This window comes from Chaetodon trifascialis, chromosome 10 (assembly GCF_039877785.1).
Source record: "Chaetodon trifascialis isolate fChaTrf1 chromosome 10, fChaTrf1.hap1, whole genome shotgun sequence".
NCBI classification, from domain to species: domain Eukaryota; kingdom Metazoa; phylum Chordata; class Actinopteri; order Chaetodontiformes; family Chaetodontidae; genus Chaetodon; species Chaetodon trifascialis.
Window position 1 is genome coordinate 7317978 of NC_092065.1, and position 23678 is coordinate 7341655.

At 41.9% G+C, this 23678-nt stretch overlaps 1 protein-coding gene across 1 annotated transcript in view; it reads left to right on the plus strand.

Annotated features, from left to right (window-relative positions):
• LOC139337358 (protein kinase C-binding protein NELL2a-like) overlaps positions 1-23678 on the plus strand; it is an 80495-nt gene that overhangs the window by 13000 nt on the left and 43817 nt on the right. Inside the window, exons 5-12 of the mRNA XM_070971901.1 lie at positions 1227-1323; positions 4565-4637; positions 6104-6186; positions 6572-6700; positions 8887-8989; positions 11319-11410; positions 12907-13012; positions 13514-13642. Of these exons, the coding sequence (XP_070828002.1) occupies positions 1227-1323; positions 4565-4637; positions 6104-6186; positions 6572-6700; positions 8887-8989; positions 11319-11410; positions 12907-13012; positions 13514-13642 (812 nt within the window). The remainder of the gene's footprint in view (positions 1-1226; positions 1324-4564; positions 4638-6103; positions 6187-6571; positions 6701-8886; positions 8990-11318; positions 11411-12906; positions 13013-13513; positions 13643-23678) is intronic.

The window sequence follows — 23678 nt, forward strand, 5'->3', positions numbered from 1 at the left end:
ACTGAAACTGCTGATATAATCCCATATAACAGACTGATATCAGCCCAAATACTGACCTAAACTGGATCACATATCAGCCAAGACATGATCGATTAACATTAAACTCAGTTTTATGTAACTATCATTCAGTGTTTCTACTAACAGTTACAATAATTCACTCACTCAACTCAGTTTTTGTGCCTCAGCGATAGCCGCTCTTATGTTACCTCATATTATTCCAATGAATTCCACACAGAGTTACACAGATTTTAAATTTCGGAAAAAGAGAGCACCTGTCTCAGATCGGTGCTTTGAACGATCATCTGCAGCTGCTGCATAGCGTCTCTCTCCTTGGTCAAAAAGTCTGCAGAGTGGTAGAGTAAATAGCACACTGCTGTACAGTAGATGGCCACTTTAATGCAACACTCCTGTTCAGTCATAACAGTCTGTAGAAGTTTATACAGTTGCTCAAAATGTTTGAAACCCATTCATACAGCACACACAAAGAATGCGAAGGTGAAATTATTACAAAAATAGTCCATACTTTCAGGTTTAAAGCTGCCCTAAAGTATGAAAATGAGGAGGGGCTGCAGCAGTGCAGGACCTGGGCAGACCAGGGGCGTCATTGAACGCATCACTGAACGTGTTTGCTGGTGGGAAGCTGTTGATGGATCACATCCTTGTCTTGTATGTCCCATTCAGACTGACACTGTGACAGCCTAAAATGAGAACAAGTGAGAAGAAGAAGAAGAAGAAGAAGAGAGCATAGATATGGACTGAAAGCGGAAGAAGAAACAAACTTATTTAGTGATTTTACCGTGTACTTAAATGTAGTTATGTGGTGCAGTTAAGCGTATGCAGCTACACCTCTTTAACCTCAGTCAGCTGTATTCTGTGAATGGGTGCAGTGCAGGTCGAACACACCTTGAGTTGATCTGCATCATGCGTGCATCTGCTGTATGAAAGGGGTGTGACTGTTTGCGTGCGAGGATCGTCCTTGGCACAATAAAAGAAGCAGAAGGCAACACCGTGTGCATCGGAGAAAGCATGTGGCTATCTATACCCACCTCAGGGAAAGACTTAACAGAAGGATTTAACAGGGCAAGACCTTCAGTGCAGGGGGAAACAGTTCTTCTAAACTGGTGACAATCGGTGCAGAATAGAAAAAGTTACTGAAAGTCATGAACTGAACATGCAGGGATTCTTGTATTGTACATATATTCCTTATATCTGCATTTGTTCTGCAGGATCTATGAGCGGGTGGTGGAAGCCCCTTACATGGACATACCTGAGGATGCCTCATTCTGGCTCGGGCAGAGAAACGCCGCTCATGGCTTCTTCAAGGTTAGCGCTGGTGTACAAACTTTCCTCTCCGTGTATGAATGTTGATGCCTTTCCTGATATGTGATAAATGATTCAGAACGGCAGGAGCGAGTAATGCATCTCAGCTGTTGCGCCAGCTTTTCGCCAGCCTCGGTTTCGACTGTATCCTCTCCCTCTTTGTTTGGCTTGTTTGGTTTTATTTATGATAGCTGTTGGATTTAATTGCGTGCATTTCTCAAGGCTTACCATTTTAATTTGAGGGTTGCTCTGCCTACCCTAAGAATTGCCTTTTTTTTTGTCATTGTTCCCTCTCCCTTTGTCTGCAGCTAAACCCAGTGCAATTATCTCAGCAACCCCCACAACGCTGATTTGAGAGAAATCATTAAATAGCCTCTGGACTATGCTCATTAAGCTCACTCTATAGTCTTGTTTATCAGACAGGGAGACATATATCGCCTCTCCCAGACTGGACTGCACTCGAAATTTCCCACCTGGGGAGACAGGTTGAGGGCACAAAGTCAGCTTACCAGCAACTATAACTATTTTAATCAGTCTGCAGGTGACTGGCTTTGTGTTTGATGGTGTGGTGATGGTGCATGTGTGTTCCTGTGTGCGCGTGTGTGTGTTAATGCCGTAGACACTGTGTCCAGGCTGTTGAATTTCCTCTGTGTTAATTGGTAGATGAAAGAAGCCTTGGAGGTCACCCACTAATCTTGTCACGTAGCGGCATCTCTCCTCGCCCCTCTGTGAAGCCTTGATTAGTTGCTAGGAAGGCACGTCTCCTTCTAAAACACACTGTTTCATTAGCACACACACACACGCACAAACAGTCAATGTCTGCACGTGGGTGTCAGCTGAAGACGAGAAAATCACATCCTCAACAGTAATAGTAAGGACTCGAATCCGAATGAGCGTATCTCAACACATTTCATCTTTACAGTCCGCACACATCGCAAGGTAGTGAAATCTATTTCATCTTACTTGTCTAGTGACACAGTTTTTGAATTTCATCAGCGGCGTGTCATTCGTGGCTGATTTGCATGCTGATCAAAACTGTTCTGCAGCCTAACTTGGAAGGCTGAAAACAATTTTCACTTAATTCAGGCAATCCCAAATGCAACAAGAAACAGGAACTGATGAAGCATGCAAATCAGACTTTATTTCACAGTCTGATTTCATTCTTCTTCTTCTTTTTTTTTTTTGGTCTGGCAGGACATACTGTATCTTCTCATAAATGTTTGCGTTTTGTAGAAAAGTTATGTTCAGTCAGTGATTCAGCGCCAACTCTGCCACAATTTCACAAATTCACATTTCCGGTACAGATGGGGCAACTGAGGACGTTCCACGTGTTACTGCGTGCATCCTGCAGTGAACAGTGCCAGTTTGGAGAGTTTAACATTTTTTCAGTCGCCAGAAGGTGCAAAGAAAAGTCTAGCAACTAGTTTTGATAGTGCTGCAGTCCGACAGGCTGCACTTAAAGACACAGTGACATGAAAACTACATTTTCAATTCAAATCAATTCATTAATTTTCCTGTAAAAGATTAAATTATGTTTAATGTTGCACCCTAAACTCAGCGGGGAGGTTTGTAAAACATAAATGAAACTGAATGCAATAACTTACTCATCCTTTTTGACATATGCTCAATTGAAAACAGCACAAAGACAATATATTTAATGTTTTTTTTCATCAGCTTCATTGATTTTTGTAAATATCTGCTTATTCTGAATTTGATGCAGCAACATGTTTCAAACAAGTTGGTACAGGAGCAGCTAAAGACTGAGAAAGAAAAACACCTTTTTGGATCATTCCACAGGTAAACAGGTTGATTGGTAACAGGTGAGAGTATCATGATTGGGTATGAAAGGGGCATCCTGGAAAGACTCAGTCGTTCATAAGCGAGGATGGAGAGAGGTTCACCACTTTGTGAACACATGATTGGATAAAGGATGTTACTGCATGGGCTCACTTCATACAACGGCTGTCAGTAAAAACAGTTCGTAAATGATTGAATTCAGTTTTTATTTATGTTTTATACAACATCCAATTAAAAAAAAATAAAATAAATCAGGGTTGTACATTTATCCAATCAAATGTGACCAGGGGAAACTACCCCTGTCTCTCATATAAATCCACACATCAGCCAGGGGATCATGGGATACTGTAGGGTGGGTTTTTGGATGTCACATGGCGGAAGCTTTTAATTAGATCATTCGATAAGTGACAGCTCCCTCTTAAGGATTTGATTTAAATCCCTCTCAAAACTCAACCTCATGCACATATCCTGTTGCACTTGTGTGTCACATTAACAAAGACAAAGACGTCGTTCCTCTGAGACTTTACTCATAAAAAAAGCTCTCAAAAAAGCCTTCACTGTAGATGCATGATGGAAAACGTGTACATCGATGGCTGCAGGTGAACTTATAGTTTAATGTCTTCAGTTCAAGTTTGACAGACACGACTCCAATCTGCTTCCATTTCAGCACGTCGCCGTGAAAAATCGTCAAATCATTTCCGCAGGATTTTGAATTTATGGCCGGTAAATTGAAGTGGCAAGACAATTTAAAAAACAATTTCTCCTAAGTTGAACCCCTCCACTTCTGTAAGGGAAACACATACACTCAAGGAATTAAATGGGCCAGGTTACCATGGCGACAGGGTATCCTGTGTGAATATGTGTATACGCGTGTGTGTGTGCACGTGTGTGCGTATGTATGTGTTTTGGGTTTGACCACAGCATGAGAGTAGCTATCAATTTGGTCTTATGATATCAACTTGAATCTGTTTCTTCTGTTTGTGTCTATCAGAGGAGATTGGAGGGAAAATAGAAATTCATCACTGGCTCACTAAAATTCCTTACTGGTGGTTCGGTTAGGAGGTGATTCATCTGAGCGTCAACCTCGGAGACATATTCTCTCAAAACGAACTTCTCCGTCTCCAGGTCCGCAGATGGAAAGACGAATTTGCACTCGGATGTTCTGCTGTTTCGCTGTGTTTTACTATTGCAGCGGTTACCAAAGCTCTCGTACACGAGGTCGTTGGTTTTGTGTCTGCATGTCGTGCGTGCGCTTGGGTTCCACGTTATCTCACGTGGAAAATGTACCGTAAGCACACTTTGACACCGCCGCCCCTCTGGGTCTGTATCCACTTAGTACACATTAACATGCTTCATCTCCTTTTTATTGCCGGACTGCCTTCTGTAAGATGTTATTCTGCTCCTTCATTGAAAGATTTTCTGTGTGTGTGTCTCTGTGTGTGTGCAGGGAGTGATGCAGGACGTGGAGATCCTGGTGATGCCGCAGGGTTACATCTCACAGTGTCCAGATCTGAACAGAAGTGAGTTCAGTCTCTTACTTCTAGCATTTTATTCAGTGATTCATTAAATTGAATTTCCTCTGCTGCTTATTTTGGTAGCCGCTTGATTGCCCTGATTTGCCTTTTTGGTCACACATTATAATAAAGTAAACATATTCACCATTAATTAGTTGTATATTAGCATCATATTGGCTCTTTATTAGTCATTATGAAGCACCAATATCCTGCTAATATGCATGCTAATAAGCAACTAGTTAAAGGTGAATATGTGGACCTTAATATGAAGTGTCACAGCTTTTTAATTTAAATTCTTCAGAAGACTCTGTAGTCGCTGGAGTAAAACAGCTTTATAACAGCTTAGCAATTAAGAAACTATTCTTGCCTCAATAATACTTTGGTTAATAAAATGTTTTGAAAATAGTCAGTCGATCCATCAAACAGAGAATTCCCCCAGTATCTCCTGTAGCAGTGTGGAGAAGACTTGTTGCAGCTTCTTTTGAATTCATACAGGGCAAAGCAAAATCTTAGAAATGTGTGTAACCCATCCCACATATTTAAGAAATAAATATCTATATCGGTGTTTCTCAATTGCGGTCCTCAGGCCCCCCTGCCCTGCATGTTTTAGATGTTTCCTGCTCCAACGCACCTGATTCAAATGATCAGCTCGTCATCAGGCCACTGCAGAGTTTGATGACGAGCCGATCATTTGAATCAGGTGTGGTGGAGGAGGGAAACGTCTAAAATAATGCAGGACAGGGGGGCCTGAGGACCGGAATTGAGAAACACTGCTCTATATAGATATAGATTTATCAATATATAGATATATTTAGTAACACTTGCGGTAGCACTGCAGTTAACAGAAATTACCAGCTAGTGCAGTTAGAGCCTTTTTCCTGGATGTTACGATGCTGCGTTTTTAGAGGCGGCGCTGTTTTCTTTGGTGGCTGCTGCAGCTCACGCTAACTCTCCAGTTGTGCAGTTTGTTGCAGAAAAACTGCTTCTCCTGCAAACAGGGAAGACATAGAAACATCTCACAGTTTAAAATTACTTTCACACTGATTTTATGTCCCCACGCATCCGAAAGTTGCCAGAGGACAATGCTCACTGCTGTTTAAAGCAAACGAGGTCCTGCTGCAGAGAGGACGCCTCAGAATATACTTCCAGTAATAGAAAATAAAGAAATTGCAGTGAGCTAGTGAATAAATAGCTGACAATAAATGTTTAAATTACAAAATGTTTGTGTTGTAGACCATCATTTTTTAAACCAGTGTTGTATTACTGAGTTTTAAACCCTATTTAAATTAATGTTAAAACATGCAAAATAATATTAGTTACAGTATATCACAATTTTTCTGAAGAATTATATGCACACTTTCTTTTTGCATCTCCACCATCTTTATTTGCAGTTCTCACAAATTAGTGTATTTGCAGGTTATTGTATTGCATGTACTAAACTACAGTATACTGTCTTGTTTCTTGTACCTCAGCATGCCCAACCTGCAACGATTTCCACGGACTTGTGCAGAAGATCATGGAACTGCAGGATATCCTTGCTAAAACATCCAGCAAGGTAAAGTAATGTGGTATAACATGCCTTAATTTGACATTTAGTCCAAATATTTAGCGGCGCCTTTAAAAAATGTAATTACTGTTGTAAATGAACCGTTACAATTGCAAATTGCACTAAAATATCCACGTCAATGTGCTGTTTCTCTGTTCATTGCAACAGGCAGTCAGTGACATATCAGCGTTAGATGTCGGCCATTGTTGAAGTCTTTTCTGTTGTGATGCAGAGACTGTGTGTGTAAATGGGGTTAATCGTGTCTAATGACTTACTTTTGTGATGCTGTTGCTTTGCCTTTGAAACTCTGCTCTCTACATATGAATATAGACGCACAGCAAGGCTGACTCTCGTCTTTTCTCCTTTTGTTTTTTCGGGGGGATGGCGTGAGCAGCTGTCCAGGGCGGAGGAGAAGATGAATGGCCTGGATGGCTGCTATTGTGAGAGAACCTGCAGCGTCAAGGGGGTCGTCTACAGGGAGGACGAGGGCTGGACAGATGGCTGCAGGAACTGCACATGCTCGGTGGGGCTTCACACACTAGAATGTGTGTGTGTGTATGTGTGCGTGCGTGCGTGTGTGTGTATGCACCGGGTACATTGGTGTGTATGTCGGAGTAATAAAGAGCAAGAGAGGGCATTCAATTTTAATTAAGTGTGTGTGTATGTGTGTGTGTGTGTGTGTGTGTGTGTGTGTGTGCGTGCGTGTGTGTGCGTGCGTGCGCGCTTGTGTGTGTAACCATACTGAATCTGGAATTATGGGCTTGTCACACTGCCTGTGATTGTGTGGTTGTTTTCATGTTTACATACATGTTTGCAGGCATGTGGGTGTAATAAAATAAACAGATATATGTGTTCTCTACACATGTAAGGGTGCATTTGAGCATGTATATGTATGTGTACCAGATGTGTGTGTGTGTGCATGTGTGTATATGTCTGGGAGAACGAGAAAGGGAGAACATGCATTTTTCATCATGTCTGTAACACTGTGTGTTGTTTTGTATTCGTGTATTTTGTGTGCGTGTGTCTACACTTAGACGATCATTGCTCCCATTGCAGGTATTGGCTTTTGTTTTGCTCCGTTGTTCATCAAGTGTGTGAAGGTGGGGGTGTGTATGGGTGTGCCTTTGGATAGGGCGGAGGTGCAGGGTGCAGGGGCCCCGCTGTCGACAGCTTGTATTCTCATTATTTCCCATATAAAAGAGGGTTGCCCCAGTTACCCAAGAAAAGATAGTGGATTGAAAACCTCCACAGAGCTCAGGATTAGACACATCAACAGCAGTGCTTAGTGATGCTCAATTCTCTCAAGGGTCTACTTTGCGCTGCATAAAGTGTGAATAATTGCCAAAAAGAGAATTAGAAGCAATTGGAGATCTGGGCCTTGTACCATACCAGCAAACAGCTTTCAGCCCCTGTCAGTCTTCTCAGCTTTGGAACATCAAACTCATTCGCTGCCACTGAAACTTCAACCAGCCAATGAGATGCCTTTGCGCACCACTGCCCAACATGCAAAAAGAAATAGGAAATCACATATCTCTCAGTGCACCGCACCTAATTGCTCTTGACAGATGATAATTATCATTGGGATTTGTTCTGCCCACTCATCCAATGAAATTGCTTCATTCGTTCCCGGGCTGCGATTAAGGAATTAGATGGGATATGTTCTTTACCTTATGTGTAGCAATTAGCTGTGACCTTTAAAATGCAAAGGTCATGCATTAAGATGTTATCAATTATGTGGATCAGGTTCATAGATGTTGCTGTCACAGAGCCTCCATCCGTGGAAGCAATGTTAATTACAGGCACAGAGAAAAGGAGACATACTGGAATATATTAGATCTACAGGCCACCGTAGAATCTAATGTCGGTTCTGAGTAGATTTAGAACAGAAGGCTTCTGTCGTCTACAACATATCCTTGATTTCAGCCACAATCCTCCTCTCTAGCTTATTTAAGAAATGCAGCAGAGTGGAGGATAGGTCAGGGCTGTGTGGGGGCCTTGTCACACCAGCGTTTATCGTGATGAAATTTAAATGCTAAAGAGGAAAAATCAGTTCATTTTAATGGAATCACTCCGCCGTTTGTGTACAGTTCAATACTCGTGAACTTTGACACTCAAATTGGCACCATTGGCAGTTTCAGATGATCATAACAGTATTGGCTTTTGAAGGACGGCAGTCCAAATGAAAAAAAGTTAGCATAATAGCTGTGTGGCACAGTCAGGTTTTCTATAGATGTGCTGTAGCAAAGGTCCGTAACAGGGTCGATAATGGTCTGAGTACATTTCTCGAATATTTTCTAAATCAAGCTACACCTACTAGCTTTCATGTAGTGATCTTCCTCAGCAGATGAAGTGAAAAATGGCTAATAATAGCTTATCACAGATCAGCGTTGGTGTATATATGTTGGCCGGTATGTGAAAAAGTGTCTCCCTTACACTTTGTGTCCATTAGAGAGCACAGGCAAGCTTTTGTTTCAGCTGTAAAACATCTCATTCAGCACATATCACCATCGCAATTCTGTAGTGTCCAGATTTTTAGGGATTTTTATCAAAAATATTGCTTTATGTGTCTGTGAAAAAGAGAACATCTGCAGAAATATCATCATATTTTGACGTGATATCTCTCAGCATCATCCAGAGTCTCAGACCGGTCCCGGCCGGCCTGTTTAGTCAGTCTTTAAACAACGTGTTGTGTTTCTCTCTTTCTACCAGAATGGCACGGTGCAATGTGAGGCCATCTCCTGCCCTCCCCCTCAGTGCCCGGCAGGCACAGCGCCTGCCTACGTAAAGGGTGCTTGCTGCAAGGAGTGCCAGCGTGAGTGGAGTACCCTTAACCTTGTCACCCTCCTACACTCGTATGATCATGGACACAATTGCGCACAAACACACGCACACACAACAGCAAAACAAGCACCACGATCACCAAATTTAGCGCACACATCACACCTCCACAAGGGCTGCCTGACAATTGACCAGGGCTCTGCTGTGTTGCTAAGCTACCTCCTAACATGTCTCTTGAGATGGCTCCAACCTTTTGCATATACATGGACCAATCAATTATTCACTTGCTGGCTTCAAAACGCAGATGGCCACCAGTCACACAGACGTGAGCCAGTGAATCTGAGATGGCTGCATGTGATGTAAAGTACTTCCTATTTATGGCAGACATGTTGAGGCTGTGAGGAAAGTGAAGACGAAAGAACTGTTAAGTGCCAGAAATGATGCACACACACAAACACGCACACACACTGGCGATGGTGTCCTCTTAAATGTCCGTTTTTGAGCTTTTTTGCACTGATGTGTTCTTGCTGGATAAATAATTCTGTTTCATCATATATCTACATAGAGGGTCTGTTTTGTGTCTGAGTTCAGCAATGAACTCTTATTAGCCTCCTCACCGCAGCACTCTGCATCTCATATTCTCTCAATTCCCCTCTCAATAAAAATGGATTTCAGAGGATGTTAGCTTTTTTCACCCCGGCATTCTTCTGATATTAACCCAAATGAAACTTAAAGAGATGTGATGCATTTGCTTTTAAAAAGCAGACAGAGGTGCCTATCAGTGCGTGGAACAAATCCATGGGCATTAAGCGGAGGAATTAATTAGCCAAGGGTGTTTTTGAAAAGCTGCTGTCGTTGCCCGTGACTTATAGAAGGTTACCGACCATATGAATGATAGAGAAACACAGCAGACTTTCCATACGTATAGTATTTCTTCGTGAATCTCACTCCACATCTTGTGCAAGCTGACTTGACTTGAGAACTTTCTCACCACACACTCCCACACGCTGCTGCCGCTGCTGCCGATTTAACTCTTTATCAGCAAGAAGGCATTAGTCTTGGATGTAATCAGCTCGCGTAGGCATCATTTCCACTGACCCAGGGGTCGGGGCTGCAACACGGGGCTTTAAAGCATGACTCTGAATCCGCTGCCGTGTTACACAAACATAAACACGAAGCAGGTAATCCCCTTAAACTCAACACCCCTGCTCTCACTTATCTCAACGAGGTAGACAAACACACAGCTAATTACGCATGCTCCGGCTTTGCTCTGGAGAGGAGTGCCGCAAGTTTCCCCACTACAAAGACATGATTCGCTCTCCAAATTAAAGCCTTATCTGGCAGCGCAAGGCCTTGCGGGGAGGAGTTCTGAGTCTGTTTTTTTTTTTTTTTTTTTTTTTGATGATCTGTCAAGCAGAACGTCAAATGGCTGTTTCAGAAGTCCTTCGCTTTCATGATACACCGCTTTGTGATAGGGCCTGACCTGTGGTGTCAATCATTCCTCTTCCTTATATCAGTCTGAATCTGTCTGACCCCGGCTGCTCATCAAACACAGACGCTCTGCTCATGCGGTTACTTTTACCCCTCTCGCCCCGTTTTTACATGATTCTCCACAGCGTCGCAGTGCTTTTTCTCTCCACGTGTTAATTATTTCTTAATTTCTTTAGCAGCATTGCTTAATTGGGCTTGATGTGCTTGATTTGGCTCGACTCAATTTACCTGAGGACTAAATAACGAGGAGAGACTGTATCGTACATGTAAAACAGTGCTGCTCACTGAGAGTTCACATCCACAACTGACTGTAGGAGTGTGGATTCGGGTTCAATGTGAAAACATTTAGGAGTTCCAGTGGATAAAAATGTGTGTAATAATATGAGAGAAACTGTTTATTAAATAGCTTGAGAAGATAATATAGTTAGGTAACAAATCACATAATTTGCTGGCTGTTTTTGATTGTTTTGTAATCGAATAGGTTTTGGTTTTCTGACTGTCAGTCATGCAAAATTATAGACCTCACTTTGGACTCTGGAAACATGAGGTATTGATCAATATGTTATTATTACTATTATTATTATTATCAAACAATTTGTTATTTCCTGAATGACAGTGAATGCATCATAGTGAATGAAGCATTTCTCCAACAACAGATTGAACTTGCAGCAAAATGCGTTTCAAATGTTTTCGGAGGGTTTATTTCATGTTTTGCATTCACATTCATGAAAACAATGCAGATGATTATGTTGAATGTAATATTGATGAAGCGTATTTTCATGGCAGCAACGCATTTATGTATATGTTTATTGTTGTTGAGTTTGTGTGTTTATTTATGTGTATGCTGAAGATGTTTCTGTGTCTGCTACCAGCTGTCTGCCTGTTTGGTGGAAGAGAGCTGGTGGAGGGGGATCAGAAGGCGGTGCGCGACTCCTCTGGCAGGTGCCTGCTGTTTGAATGCAGGGTAAGTCATGTCAACACACACATACCTTGAGAGCAAAAACACACTTACACACTCTTATTCAAAATGATTTTATCAGTCCTTTGCAGGAAGAGGCACCACAATAACTCATGTGACCAAGCACTTCAACTTTATTACTTTCCATGTAGTGGTACATGACAGCTCACTAAATACTCATTCCACAGCTATCTTGGCCCAACGTTAGAGGATAAATCAAGCCTGAACGAGCCGGCATGCAAGACTGTCCGCTTCAGCTGAATTTCACTGATCTGCCTTGTCATCGTTTTCTTTGTCATCTAAAGAAATTGGCCAAATCCGTCTAATTACATTTACACTTGGATGCCGGGGCAGTGCACCTGTCACTCATTGGATGAGACAGCCATTCTTCAGTAGCAATCATCAGATACCACAGTGGTCCCAAATCATATTAATTTCCCAATTATTCAGAGTATTTGCTTTTGTCTGCCTGGTGCACCAGATGGGTGGGTCGCTCACTTTTGGGAGTAATTCACTTGATGACATTATGCCAGGCAGGCCCAATCAATCACAGAAAGTGACTTGAAGTTTTTAATCACCCGACTCTATCATATCAGCCAGCTCCTCCATGAATTCTGCAAAGCTCCATTAGAATCTGCAGCTACAGACAGCTGTCTGGCTTGCTTGCCCACACCTGGCCCATCTGTAGTCCCAGTTAACGGACTGGCAGTCCCAGGCAGATCAAAGAAATGGGGACGGGGAGTACTGTCAGTCAGCCCACTGCTGCAGACTCCTGCAGGCTTCCCCTGACAGCTGCTTGTCACGTCTCTGATCTTCTGTCTGCCTGCTGGCTGCGGAGAGGGGGGGGCAAGTTTTGGGTGGTGGGTGGCAAGAAGTAGACGGTGCAGCTTGTTTGGAAAGTTGTTTGGGACTTGCGGGGGAAGTTTTGTCCCAGGGTCCTCGGCCTCTGTACGAGTGGAGGTCATGACACCTCACGGAGACGTGCTGTAGATTATCCCTAAGTAAAATATTTGTGCGCTACAAATAGAGAGAAGTCCATTGTCTTTGTCCAACTGTGTCTAGTGTTAATGACTTTAAATTAGCATCAGTCAGAGGGACACGGATGAGATCATTAGAGAGACCTGCCAAAGGCATGCTGGGAAAAGGAACCCCCTAATCAGGTTTTACACTCTGACTAAACACACACGCAGGGATAATCCAGGAGATTGATTCACTGTTTGTATAATAAAGATGCGTCATGAATCATGATGTAGATCACCGAGGATAACAGGAGGAGAGAAGGAGGCAGCTTTTTTTCCCCTTCAGAGGAGTTTAGGAAAAAAGTGCTATTGACCAATGAGTAATTGGTTTGTAATGAACACACAGGGAGGAGGGAGAGTGGGAGAGGAAACACAATGGATGAATAATTACCTTCATAATTACATCCAGGCCCTCAGCAAATGAAGGGGGGCAGAGTGGACCTAAGAAGGAGCTCATGAGGATTGTGTCTCTGCTCATCACAGGACAGGACCATGCATCGAGTCGTCCCCAGTGAGCCTTGTCCCGAACTCAACTGTGCAGAGTCGGAGCAGATCGCCTTGAGTGACAGATGCTGCAAGGTCTGCCGAGGTATGGAGGAGACATGGTCCTGTGCTACGTTACTGCCACGCCGTAAAACATTATTATTTTATGGTCGAACATGATCATTTTGAGTTGTTGTTTTCCCATTTCTTATTTTCTGGCAAAAACTGAAATCAGTGGCAGCCTGTAATGCAGCAAATCAATTTAAAAATAACGCAAAGTATCTGTGATTTGTGCAAAATGGGCTGAAATGTGTTCATGTAATTCACATTATTTGTACTTCTAGTTCAGATCAAATCCATCTCCAGCGTCTTTGAATGTTTTCTTTTTTCCCCTTAAGACTATGAAAGCAGATTTAACGGAGGGAAATTCAATCAAAATAATGTCGTTTTCCCCCGTTGCGCCATGGGAACAAACCGCAGTGTGGATACTCAGAGAAAAGGTTGTGATACTGCGACATAACCTTTCCACCGGCCCTGTGTGTGTCCATCACTCCTCTCCTCTCCTCTCCTCTGGGTCTCGACCTTTTCCTCTGCGTGCCTCCTGCAGGTCATGACTTCTGCTCAGAGGGCCACGGCTGCGTGGAGCACTCCGACTGTGTGAACCTGGAGGCAGGAGACTGCTGTGTTTGTAAGGATGGCTTCCGCCCACTGCGAGACGATAATGCCTACTGTGAAGGTACGGGATGGCTCTGAATAACAAATCTTGACTTTTAGCTGAAGTTTATTTGCCCTCCAAGAGTGGATATGTGTGGTTGTTTCCTTTAGTGTTGCATCAGATGGGTCATGAGAGGAGGGAGGATGTGAAAGGTTTAATTCAGCATTATTTTTACACTGAAGAATGCACAGTTGTCAAGACGCTGTCGCCGCATATCCTCTGCAGACACACACGTCTTCATCACAAAAGGCTTACAGACAGCTAGAAAAACATGTTAAAGACGTTAAAATAACACGGTGGAAAGCGAGTGTGCAGGGTGATATCGACCTTGAACTTCGGTGTTCATTCATTCGCTGTTTTAGAAGTAATTTCTTTCATTATTCCTAATGGATTTCTTCATTTTAGACATGCCCGTGTGACCATGAGGAACGCCTTTCTCTAAATTTAAAGGACTGTACAAGTGTTATTCTTAGTTTATTCCCGTTATGTCGTTCTTTCATTCCTGCTGGGGTCATCTCACAGTCAGCATAGTCTGTAAAATCAACTTCCACAGACTCGCCTGAGGCCCGTGGTAGATAATGCAGCACAACAAATACAAGGCATTAGATCAGTTTTTCACATTTTTAGTTCTATTTCTTTCTCCTCTGGTTTTTATTTTTATAAATATGTCATATTACTCTCTGCTGAAATCCTCCCAAAATGTTGCTTGATTGTCACTTTAGTGCCATTTCATTGGCTGTTTTTTCTTCGTTTGATTGAATTTGAAATTAGAAAAAAAAAAAAATCAAATGCTAAGAAATGGAAATACATACACCGTGAGTTGCAAAATAATGCAGACATTTGCTAAATACCCATGAAAACACTTTGCTGAATTCATGCTTTTATCGCATAATCCTTTTGTGATGGGAGCCTGTAATCCCCTCATTATTTGTGTCCACAGCACGCAATAACTGCTTTTCAGAATGCATTTTCAGAGACTAATGTTTGTCTTCAAAGTCACTTGATTAATTTGTGATATAAAATCACGCTGAAGGCCTTCGTGCTTGCATGTATTTAGTGTCACTCTGCTGGGGGAGCAATTAAAGCCGTGCCGTCCATCTTCACAGAGGTCATTCGTTACTGATTGCAAACTAAGTCTCCAGCCATGCTGCACGTTTTTAAGCAAATCTCAGTGTGACTGATATATCAGCACTGCTCTCTTTTAAAAACAGACACTCACTGCCTTTTGAATGTCCCACATGATGTGATTGAAAACGTGCTCTGTACCTCATTGAGCAGGTCATTTCATGTTGATGGTGAAGCTGTGAAAAAAACCTGCTCACAGTTCAAATGTTCAGGCGCTAAAGCGACGGTGCTTCAGCTGAATTCCTCATCTCGCGTCTTGACTGGATGCATCGTTAAAAAATGATGACTTTATCGTCTCCCGTGTTATCCTGCAGTAAAATATGTAGTTAACAACATGTCATAACTGCTACGCCTGTGCATCTCTGGTATTAATGAGCAAACATGGCATCAAAGTTCTTCAGATTCTTCTGCGTATGACCTTGACAGCTGCCGTGTCAATATACAGCCTTCTTGATCTTCCTTCTTCATTGTGTGTGTGCAGTTCTAGAGCAGCTGTTTGCGAGTACAAGCGTTGGCCTATTTTTTTTTTTTATCTAGAGTCCACACACACCCTGTAATATATTTTCTGTCACCTTCATCACGATGAGGCTAAAGAGTCAATTGAGCTGCAGAGCGTTTTGTTTCAGTAACCGCGGTGCTAAATGAAGGAGTAGTAGTTCACAGCGTCTGCAGATCTCACGTTAATTCACAGATACGAGCCGTTGTCCAGGTAATTAGATGGTCTGAGGGAAACTGCATAATTGCAGATACTATCCGTCTTTAATTAATGGAAGCGATGCTTTTGGTTGTAGGTTTTGATCAAATGGCAACTCCTGGCCTCGTTCGCCATTACAGTGGTCTCTTTGAAAACAGCATTCAGACAGAGGGGGATATAATTAACATTATCTCGAGCACAGTGCTGAAGTACAATTCAGAGGCACTTGTAGGCTTTTCAAGTATTTCTATTTTATGTTACTTTACACTTACTATATATATTACACTCCAATACAGTCCTGTTATGATGCACTTTCTTACTGAGTGACATTTATTTGATTGCTGTAGGCAACAAATAACTTGGCAGAAACCCAGAAAATATAAATATCTCGAGAAAATATGATTCATCGTGAAGCACCCAACAGCATATAAGAACTTGCTTATATGTTAATACATCAGTAACACTTTTGTTTAAATACATTTTGCTGATAATACTTCTTTTACACTTTTGCATGCAGGTATTTTAATTATAAGGGATTTTGTTTTTTGCATTGTGGTACTTCTACTTTTACTTAAAATGTAACGCAAAATGTTTCTATTCTTATGACACACTAGCTGTCCTGCACCACACAGCAGACAGACAAAGGCAGCAACTAGCTGGTGAATGAATTTAGCATTTAGCAGCTACAGAGCCAGATATTTAGAGGTTGGTGGAGTCCAAAACAGAGCTAAAAGCAGTGAATATTAGACTTACATACATTTATCAGGTTTCAAATGTTGCACTCACCATAACAGCTTAAAAAAGTGTCGAAATGTAAGTGTTGTGTGTTCATCTTATTGCTCTGCCCAAAATGGCAAAAAGTCAATTAATGCATGTTTGAATGCTTCTCCAGCACTCTGTCAGGTATACTTTGACTCCCAGTAACTGGCTTTGAACATCCATTTAATTCAAGTGTCACAGAGGAAGACACAGCATGATGTATGATAAATATTTAGCTCTTTATTGGTTGTGAGTGAAGGCACAGTTTTTGTTCCACTCGTACATTAACGCTGTTTTGCACTGAAAATGTGCTGAAAACAACATTGTATTTTATTTTTTTTGCAGCTGGGTTGCTTTTTGCTTCATCATTATCACATTGTTCTTGAAATAAGGATGGAGCAGCCCATCCCATTACCAGTGTGAAACAAAGTACAATCAGACAGACTTGTGCCTCCAACATCAACACTTCAGACCCGAACTATTCATCTCAAGAGCAGCCTGACTCTTGCTATGAAATTGGATGGCAGAGTTGGTGGCGAGTGTTTGCATCAGAGGCTGCACAGAGAAACCTGAAATTGACTCATTTTGCTGATGGAGTTCTCTCAAAAACAATTGATTTTTTTTGTGTGTCTCTGTAACTCACTTACTATATGATTTTGCGTGTGTGTGTGTGTGCGCGCGTCCTGTGTGGAAAATAAACCAACAGTCTTGCCAAAACAATGAGGATCCTGCAAATAGATGAGAGAATGCGTGTATTCATATGATAGATGCACAATTCTGCGGCTTCGAGGAGATGCAGACAGATGAGTGAAATCGCCTCCTTTCAATTCTAGATGAGTTTCAATACGGTCGTCCCTGCGGGATGGGATGAAAAGTCCAAATTAGAGGCAATTTTGCATATTGAACACAGCAAGGAGATTATAAAACGGAAAGACACAGAAGCCCACATGAACAGAGGTTTTTGTGTACGCACACCCACACAGCCTTTTTTGGGATCTTGTCAAACGTGAAGACCAACATCGCACAAAGCAGAGACAGATACTAGCTCTTTAAAACATTCCTAGGTCAGAGATGGGCTCAAAATAGCCGATGAGATCACTTCTGTGTAAATTTTTCATAGAAGCAGCAGTAGGGAAAACTCAGGGGGATACTAGCCCTGCCTTTGTGTAAGTCTGCGTGTGTGTGTGTGTGTGCGTGTGTGCAGGTGCATGTCTGTGTATGTGTGTGTCTGAGCGCTGACTTCTGCAACAGAAACAGAGCCCAGTTTTCTTTCCTCCATCCTATCCTCACGGCACAGTCAGGCTGAAGGCCTATTTTGCTACATGCATGCATGTGTTTAGGAGAGAATTAGACAGAGGGGCGAGCAGCGGAGAAGTGACAGACTGTGTGATTGTCTCTAAATTGAACAATCAGTATAGTTCAACATGTTGCGATAATACCATTATTCATCTCAGTATTGTAGAGGACTGCAGGCGGAGAGACATCTCCCATTGTTGTCTGGTTTTGAAATGCCCTACTTTGGAAATTCTCTGTCAAAACTGCTCATAAAGAAGAGCTGCTTGGGTGTTTTTTGCAGCACCCATATGGCCGATGTGAAATACAGAATGATATTCTGTTAAGTGGAGGAAATAGAAGGAGACAAAGTGTGAGACAGGATTTTATTTTGATGTAAAGCCTGTCCTGAAAAGGGCTATTGCTGCACATTAGCTGAATTATGATTTATATGTACCACATTTTCACCAATGTACAGACGTGTTAGGTAGTTTGGTAGTTTGCTAGATTAGAACAGAAACATTAAAAGGTCAGTTCAGCCAAACTACAAATAGTTTTGGTTTGATTTGTCCAGCTTTTCAGAGCCCTCAGTACAATGAGACTGATTCTGTTTGTGGTGTTCACAGCATTACAAACATTCTGTGTTTTTCTTATTTTTAACAAATCCCCTGAAAAGACCAAAATGTATTGTGCATTACTGACTTCCTGGCCTGTCTGGCACATTCAACCCATTAGTTCATATTGTAAATGCACATTTTTAAAAACAGTTCATAAATATTTAGTTTGCATCTCATAAAAGACTCAGCAATCTCCTAAAGCAGCCGGCTCCTAAAGTTTGAAGCAAACACCACTCCAATTGGTCTAAATTGTGTGTTTGTTGGGACTATTTTCAGCTGCAGATTATTAAACATCTGCTCCTCTAACAAATCTGTACAGTACAAGGATGATAAGTGTGGGATTGACTCGATATAAACGACAGCGCCTATGTTCTCCATAATGAAGAAGCATGTCAGCCGGTGCATCAGTGTCACTCGCTGAAGTGTTTTTAATGGGTTTTGGACAACAGTGCAGCTCTGTGGCACAGAGGAATGAGACACATCAGGCGTTCACAGGCAGCACGTCTTATTAGGATCAATTCATTGTTGGTTTTTGGTGCGACTGAACAATCAATAGAAAGCAAAGTGCTACAAGTAAATCTTGTAAACATGTAAAGCAGATAAATAAGAAGCTCAGAGAGTAATCAAAAGACTTCCCAGATATTATTTGCTTATTATGATGACAGTTTGTCAAATAATGGAATTTTTAACTTAATATTGTAAATAAGGTAGATGTGATAATGTAGGATTATTCTGAATATGTAAGATAAGTGATTAAAAACGTCTAGCCTGCTTGCACACGTTGAGATATTATTGCCTACAAGCGATGGCAGTATGTGTGTGTGTGTGTGTGTGTGTGTGTGTGTGTGTGTGTGTGTCTAAGCATATCATCTGTGAACGCAGACCGCCACTGCTATCTTTTGAATGTCACAAGGTGGCAGCAGGCTAATTGGCAGTGACTGAAGAGCACGGCCCGCTCCAAAACCCAATCAATGCCGAGATGAGCCCCGAGCCTCTGGGCTCCCCACCTGCGAGGGACCTGACCCCGACACACGCAGACCAATCACATACAGGCAAACAAATACACATTCTGACTGACTGTGTGGGTGTTTATACACGCCTCACCTCGGTGACCCAGCTGAAATGTCACCTAAAACAGACAATCCCACCATTATCCAGACAGTACCCTCCACTGTAAATAAAAGTATCTGAGCGCTGCTTGGCCAGTATCCTTCAAATGCCACATGGGAAAAATCTCCTGTCTGCCGCTTTTCCACATGGGATCACGCTTAAATCAGTGGCTGCTTTCTTCCTTATGTCAAATTTAGGCATCCATGCCTGCGGGATGATTCTTCTATATATGCTTCATGTCATGCTGAAGATGGTTTTTGTGCAGAAAAAACCTAAATGAAGTAAAAACTTGACCCAAGACAAAATAGATTTGTTCAAGTCCTGTTCTTACGCGCAGGTGTCATGTGTTTGCCTTTTGCTTAAACCCATAATAGCTGATTTTTTTGGCCACTTGGAGGCAGTGGAAACACCTTTGTTAGCTGTTCTGACAAACTTGTGTTTATTTGCACATCCATCAGTTCAAGAGCAGCATGGTCATTCGTTTGGAGTCATGTTTCTGCCCACGTGAGAACTTTCAGTGTCTGACTATTTAACTGCTGAACTCTGTGTTCACCAGCTGGTTACTGAGAGCCGTGAGAGTGAACCAAAACAGGAAGGCTACAGATAGAGAGCAAAACGATTAACTGATCACTATAAAGCCTCCTACCTCCCGCTAAACTACATTTAGTTAGTTGTTTTTATGTACAAGACATTAAATCTTTCAAAATGTAATGCATTAATATAGATTAAACCACCCCAAAGTGTATAAAGTAATTAAAATGAGCTCCGCCTCGACCGGCTACATTATATAAAATGCTGCTGCTTCAGTGAAGGATCCAAATATTTCTTCCACGACTGAGCAAAACACTTTGTTTATTGCTTGGTTACTGTAAATCTTTCATTACCACAGCATCTCATCAATGAATTATTATTTTACAACCCAATACAGTTAAATTTTATGACACAAAAGTAGTGGAGCTCTTTGATGGATGAATAACCTCTGCTAGCAATAATCAATGCAATGAAAGTGAATGAAGAAATGCCTTAATGTTCAACCGCATCTGAGTTTTATCTTGATGAATTTTCCGCTGTAGATGTAATCAAAATATTCAATGAAGATTTTTATGAAGATCTCAGTGGGCAAGGCCGTTTTATTCATGCAACACATCGAATTACAAGAAGTCATGCAGCTGCAAGTAACATGTACAGACAAAGGGAGAGAAGCAAGTACATGGCAATACATTCATTATTGAACTAAATGTGATCGAGGCAAGGTTATTTGAAAAGCACCTTAGAACAGCAAGGCCATTCAGAGTGTTTTAAAGCAACATGAACAGATACAAGTTAGAAAAAGGGACATAAAATAAAGTATTTAAGACTAAGTAAGATGAAATACAAATACAGTGCAGAGCAACATATAAATAAATAGTCCCAAACTTACCATAATAATTACCATAAAATACAAACAGACATGTTTTGAGCCCTGGTGTAGAGGAACTGGGAGGTCATCCTGTCGCAGAGCTCTAATAGCCGTTTCTGCTCCGTGTTACTTCCTGTTTAGACCTCTGGCCTGCAGGCTGCACTCGGTCACAGATTGACGAGTGATGGATGATGATGCTCCATCGATTCGCGTGTGGTGGAAAATCTTTCCCAGATTAATGAGAGCGGTGATGGAGAGCAAATCCCCCATTTACGCTGACGAACGTAAACAAGGCCGTTTTGTCTGCGAGACACAACGGCCTTCGTTTAAGTCATGCCGAAGTGTGTTAAGTGCATGTTTAATGTGACACGTGGACACACACACACACACACACACACACACACACACACACACACACACACACACACTCTCACTCTTGACTCTGGTAGATGTTTTCATCCAAGGATCCAGGTTTTGTTTTTTAGTTTGGATGGAAGTTTTATGTGGAAATTGTCATGTGGTGCACACACATTAACAAGAAGAGAAAACACACATGCAGAAACACACGCACGCAAGCACGCAAGCACGCACGCACGCACGCACGCACGCACGCACGCACGCACGCACGCATGCACGCACACACACTCCTCCTCCGTCTTTTCCTTATTTGATGGCCATTGTTCTAAGTCAGGTAGCAGGCTTCTAAGTGTTTACAGTGATTGATCACAGTGTGAGTGTCCGGTGTTTAGACGTTGACTGTGCTTTTCACTCCTGTTGCTGCCTAATGGGATTTTTTTACACTCAGTCATCTTAATTGCCACCAGCTCCTTCCCAAATTGGCAGTGACGTTTTGCATATTAGTTTTGGGACTTTTTGCACTGGTGATTGTCCAATTTGGTCATTTGAAAAGATACCAAAACGAGTTTTGTCTCAAAAAAGTACATCTTTAGTTCATGTTCAGGTGATGGCTCTGAAAAGAAACTATGAGCTGCTCTGCAGAATTTCAAAGAAATGACTTTTATGTGCTTTATTCTCACTGTGATTTCCCTTGAAGCAGATTTTAAAATAGCAGTTGTCCCCAAAGATTCTTACAATAGAGGAGCAAAGTGATTAAAAAACACCCCACTACTTTGCCATTTACAGCAATTTTCCTCTGAATGAAAGAAAGTGGAGAGGATTTAAAGTAATTTCACTTGTTGAACTGCTTTTCCCAGACACACCGTGAAATGCAGCTACATCATCATTCATCATGTGCTAACAGCCTTTAATACTCAGCCCCCAGAAAATACAATGAAAGCAAAGTCTACTCCTGGGCTGTGAACAAAATGAGAAATCTGATGACATCTCTGTGGTCCTGCTAACTTTGTCACACTTTTAGAAATATCTTCAGGACGAAATGAATAATCAGCTGATTTAAAAACTAATGAGTGGATTCATTGATTTGTTGCAAGCCCGATTAAAACCTTTGATTTTTAAACATGTTTCTGAAAGAGATGCCTCCCAGCACCTCTGAATGCTCACTTATGTGTCCTTAACGTCATGTCACAGTGTCAGGCGAAGAAGTGCCTTTAACTGGTCTAGCTGTTTCCTCTACTTCCAGTCTTTATGCTAAGATAAGCTAATCTTCTCCTCTCATATCTGTCATATTTACAGTATTCATCAAAATCTTGAAAGACAGCAAATAAGTGTATATCTGAAAATGTTGAACTATTCCTTTTAAGTGCTATTAAATGTGTATTATTTGAAATTTTCCATCCTTTGCAGCATCACATCCGATTGTGGGGCCACTTAAAGTAGAAGGTTCAAAGCAGGAAATTACTGCACCTATTTTCACCTAGATTGTTTCATGTTTCTATGAACAGCTGAATTCAAAGACTTGATAATCACAGATTAATTCAAAACATACTGGCTTTTACGGTGATTTAAATCCCTTTGAACCAAAGCCATTATTTTCCACTCACATTGACCACCTTCCTATAACTCAATATTTGATCCAGTGTCACCTCCCTGAACCAAAAGAGCCAGTCTGTAACATCCTCTCACACTTTTCTCCATCCATGAGGAACCAAGGCCAACAGTGGAGATTATTTGCTGAGTGGGACATTGTTTGGCCAGCAGGGACAGCTCTTTGTCTCTCTGCTCCTTCCTCTGACTGTTATAAGTCTGGCCGTGAGGGAATTGGCTACTGAGGAATATCAGACAATGTTTTGGCAATCCTTGTGCCTCTGCCACACATTGAAAGCCATCTGCTTGAGTAAGTGAAATGGTTAAGGAAGGGATGGGAGAGAGAGAGGCGCTGCTGGTGGAATGGCAGAGATTGGGGCGTCTTTGTGGGACATCCAAAGGCAATACCAGTGTTATCTCCCTACTCCCAGACCCTGGCGTACTGCAGTATGAAACACAGATAGTGAGGACGCTCCCCATTAGAAACTACATGCTATGCAAGCAGAGAAGGATAAGCCGTTGTTTCTTATTGACATAGTTGTGGGATGACTTGGGTGAGCAATAGTGGAAATTTTGGAAGAGTTATGACCTCCAACAATATAACAACACTTGGTGAATGCATATGTAGAATCACTGCTTATTTCAATGCATGTATATGTACACTAGATCATTATACACGGGCAGTTTTGGCCTACATTAGAGCTCAGAGAAACATTATGCAAGAATTGGTATTTTTTGCAGTTTGGCACCCCTACAGCTCTCATGAAGTTTTTCCAGTGCGGCAGTGCACATATGTTACCCTCTTATCCGTCCTTATCCACATCTCTTTCAGTGCTTTTTGCTCAACACCAGTTGACAATCTTGCTTTTGCTGACCTCCAGTATTTTAAAGAGGCAATATTATGCTCATTTTCAGATTCATGCTTTTATTTTAGGCGTCTATTAGAAGAGGTGTACCTGCTCAAATGTTGATAAAACATTTCTCATGCTCTCTTTTGCTGTCGACCACCTTTCGAGTGGCACAGTCTGCTCTCATTGGTCAGCTCACATTGCTCTCATGTCTGTGGAAGAAGCCACATTAGCTAACGCTCTTGATGGTCCCTCAGTATTACAGAATCAGTCCAACATCGCTCCCAGT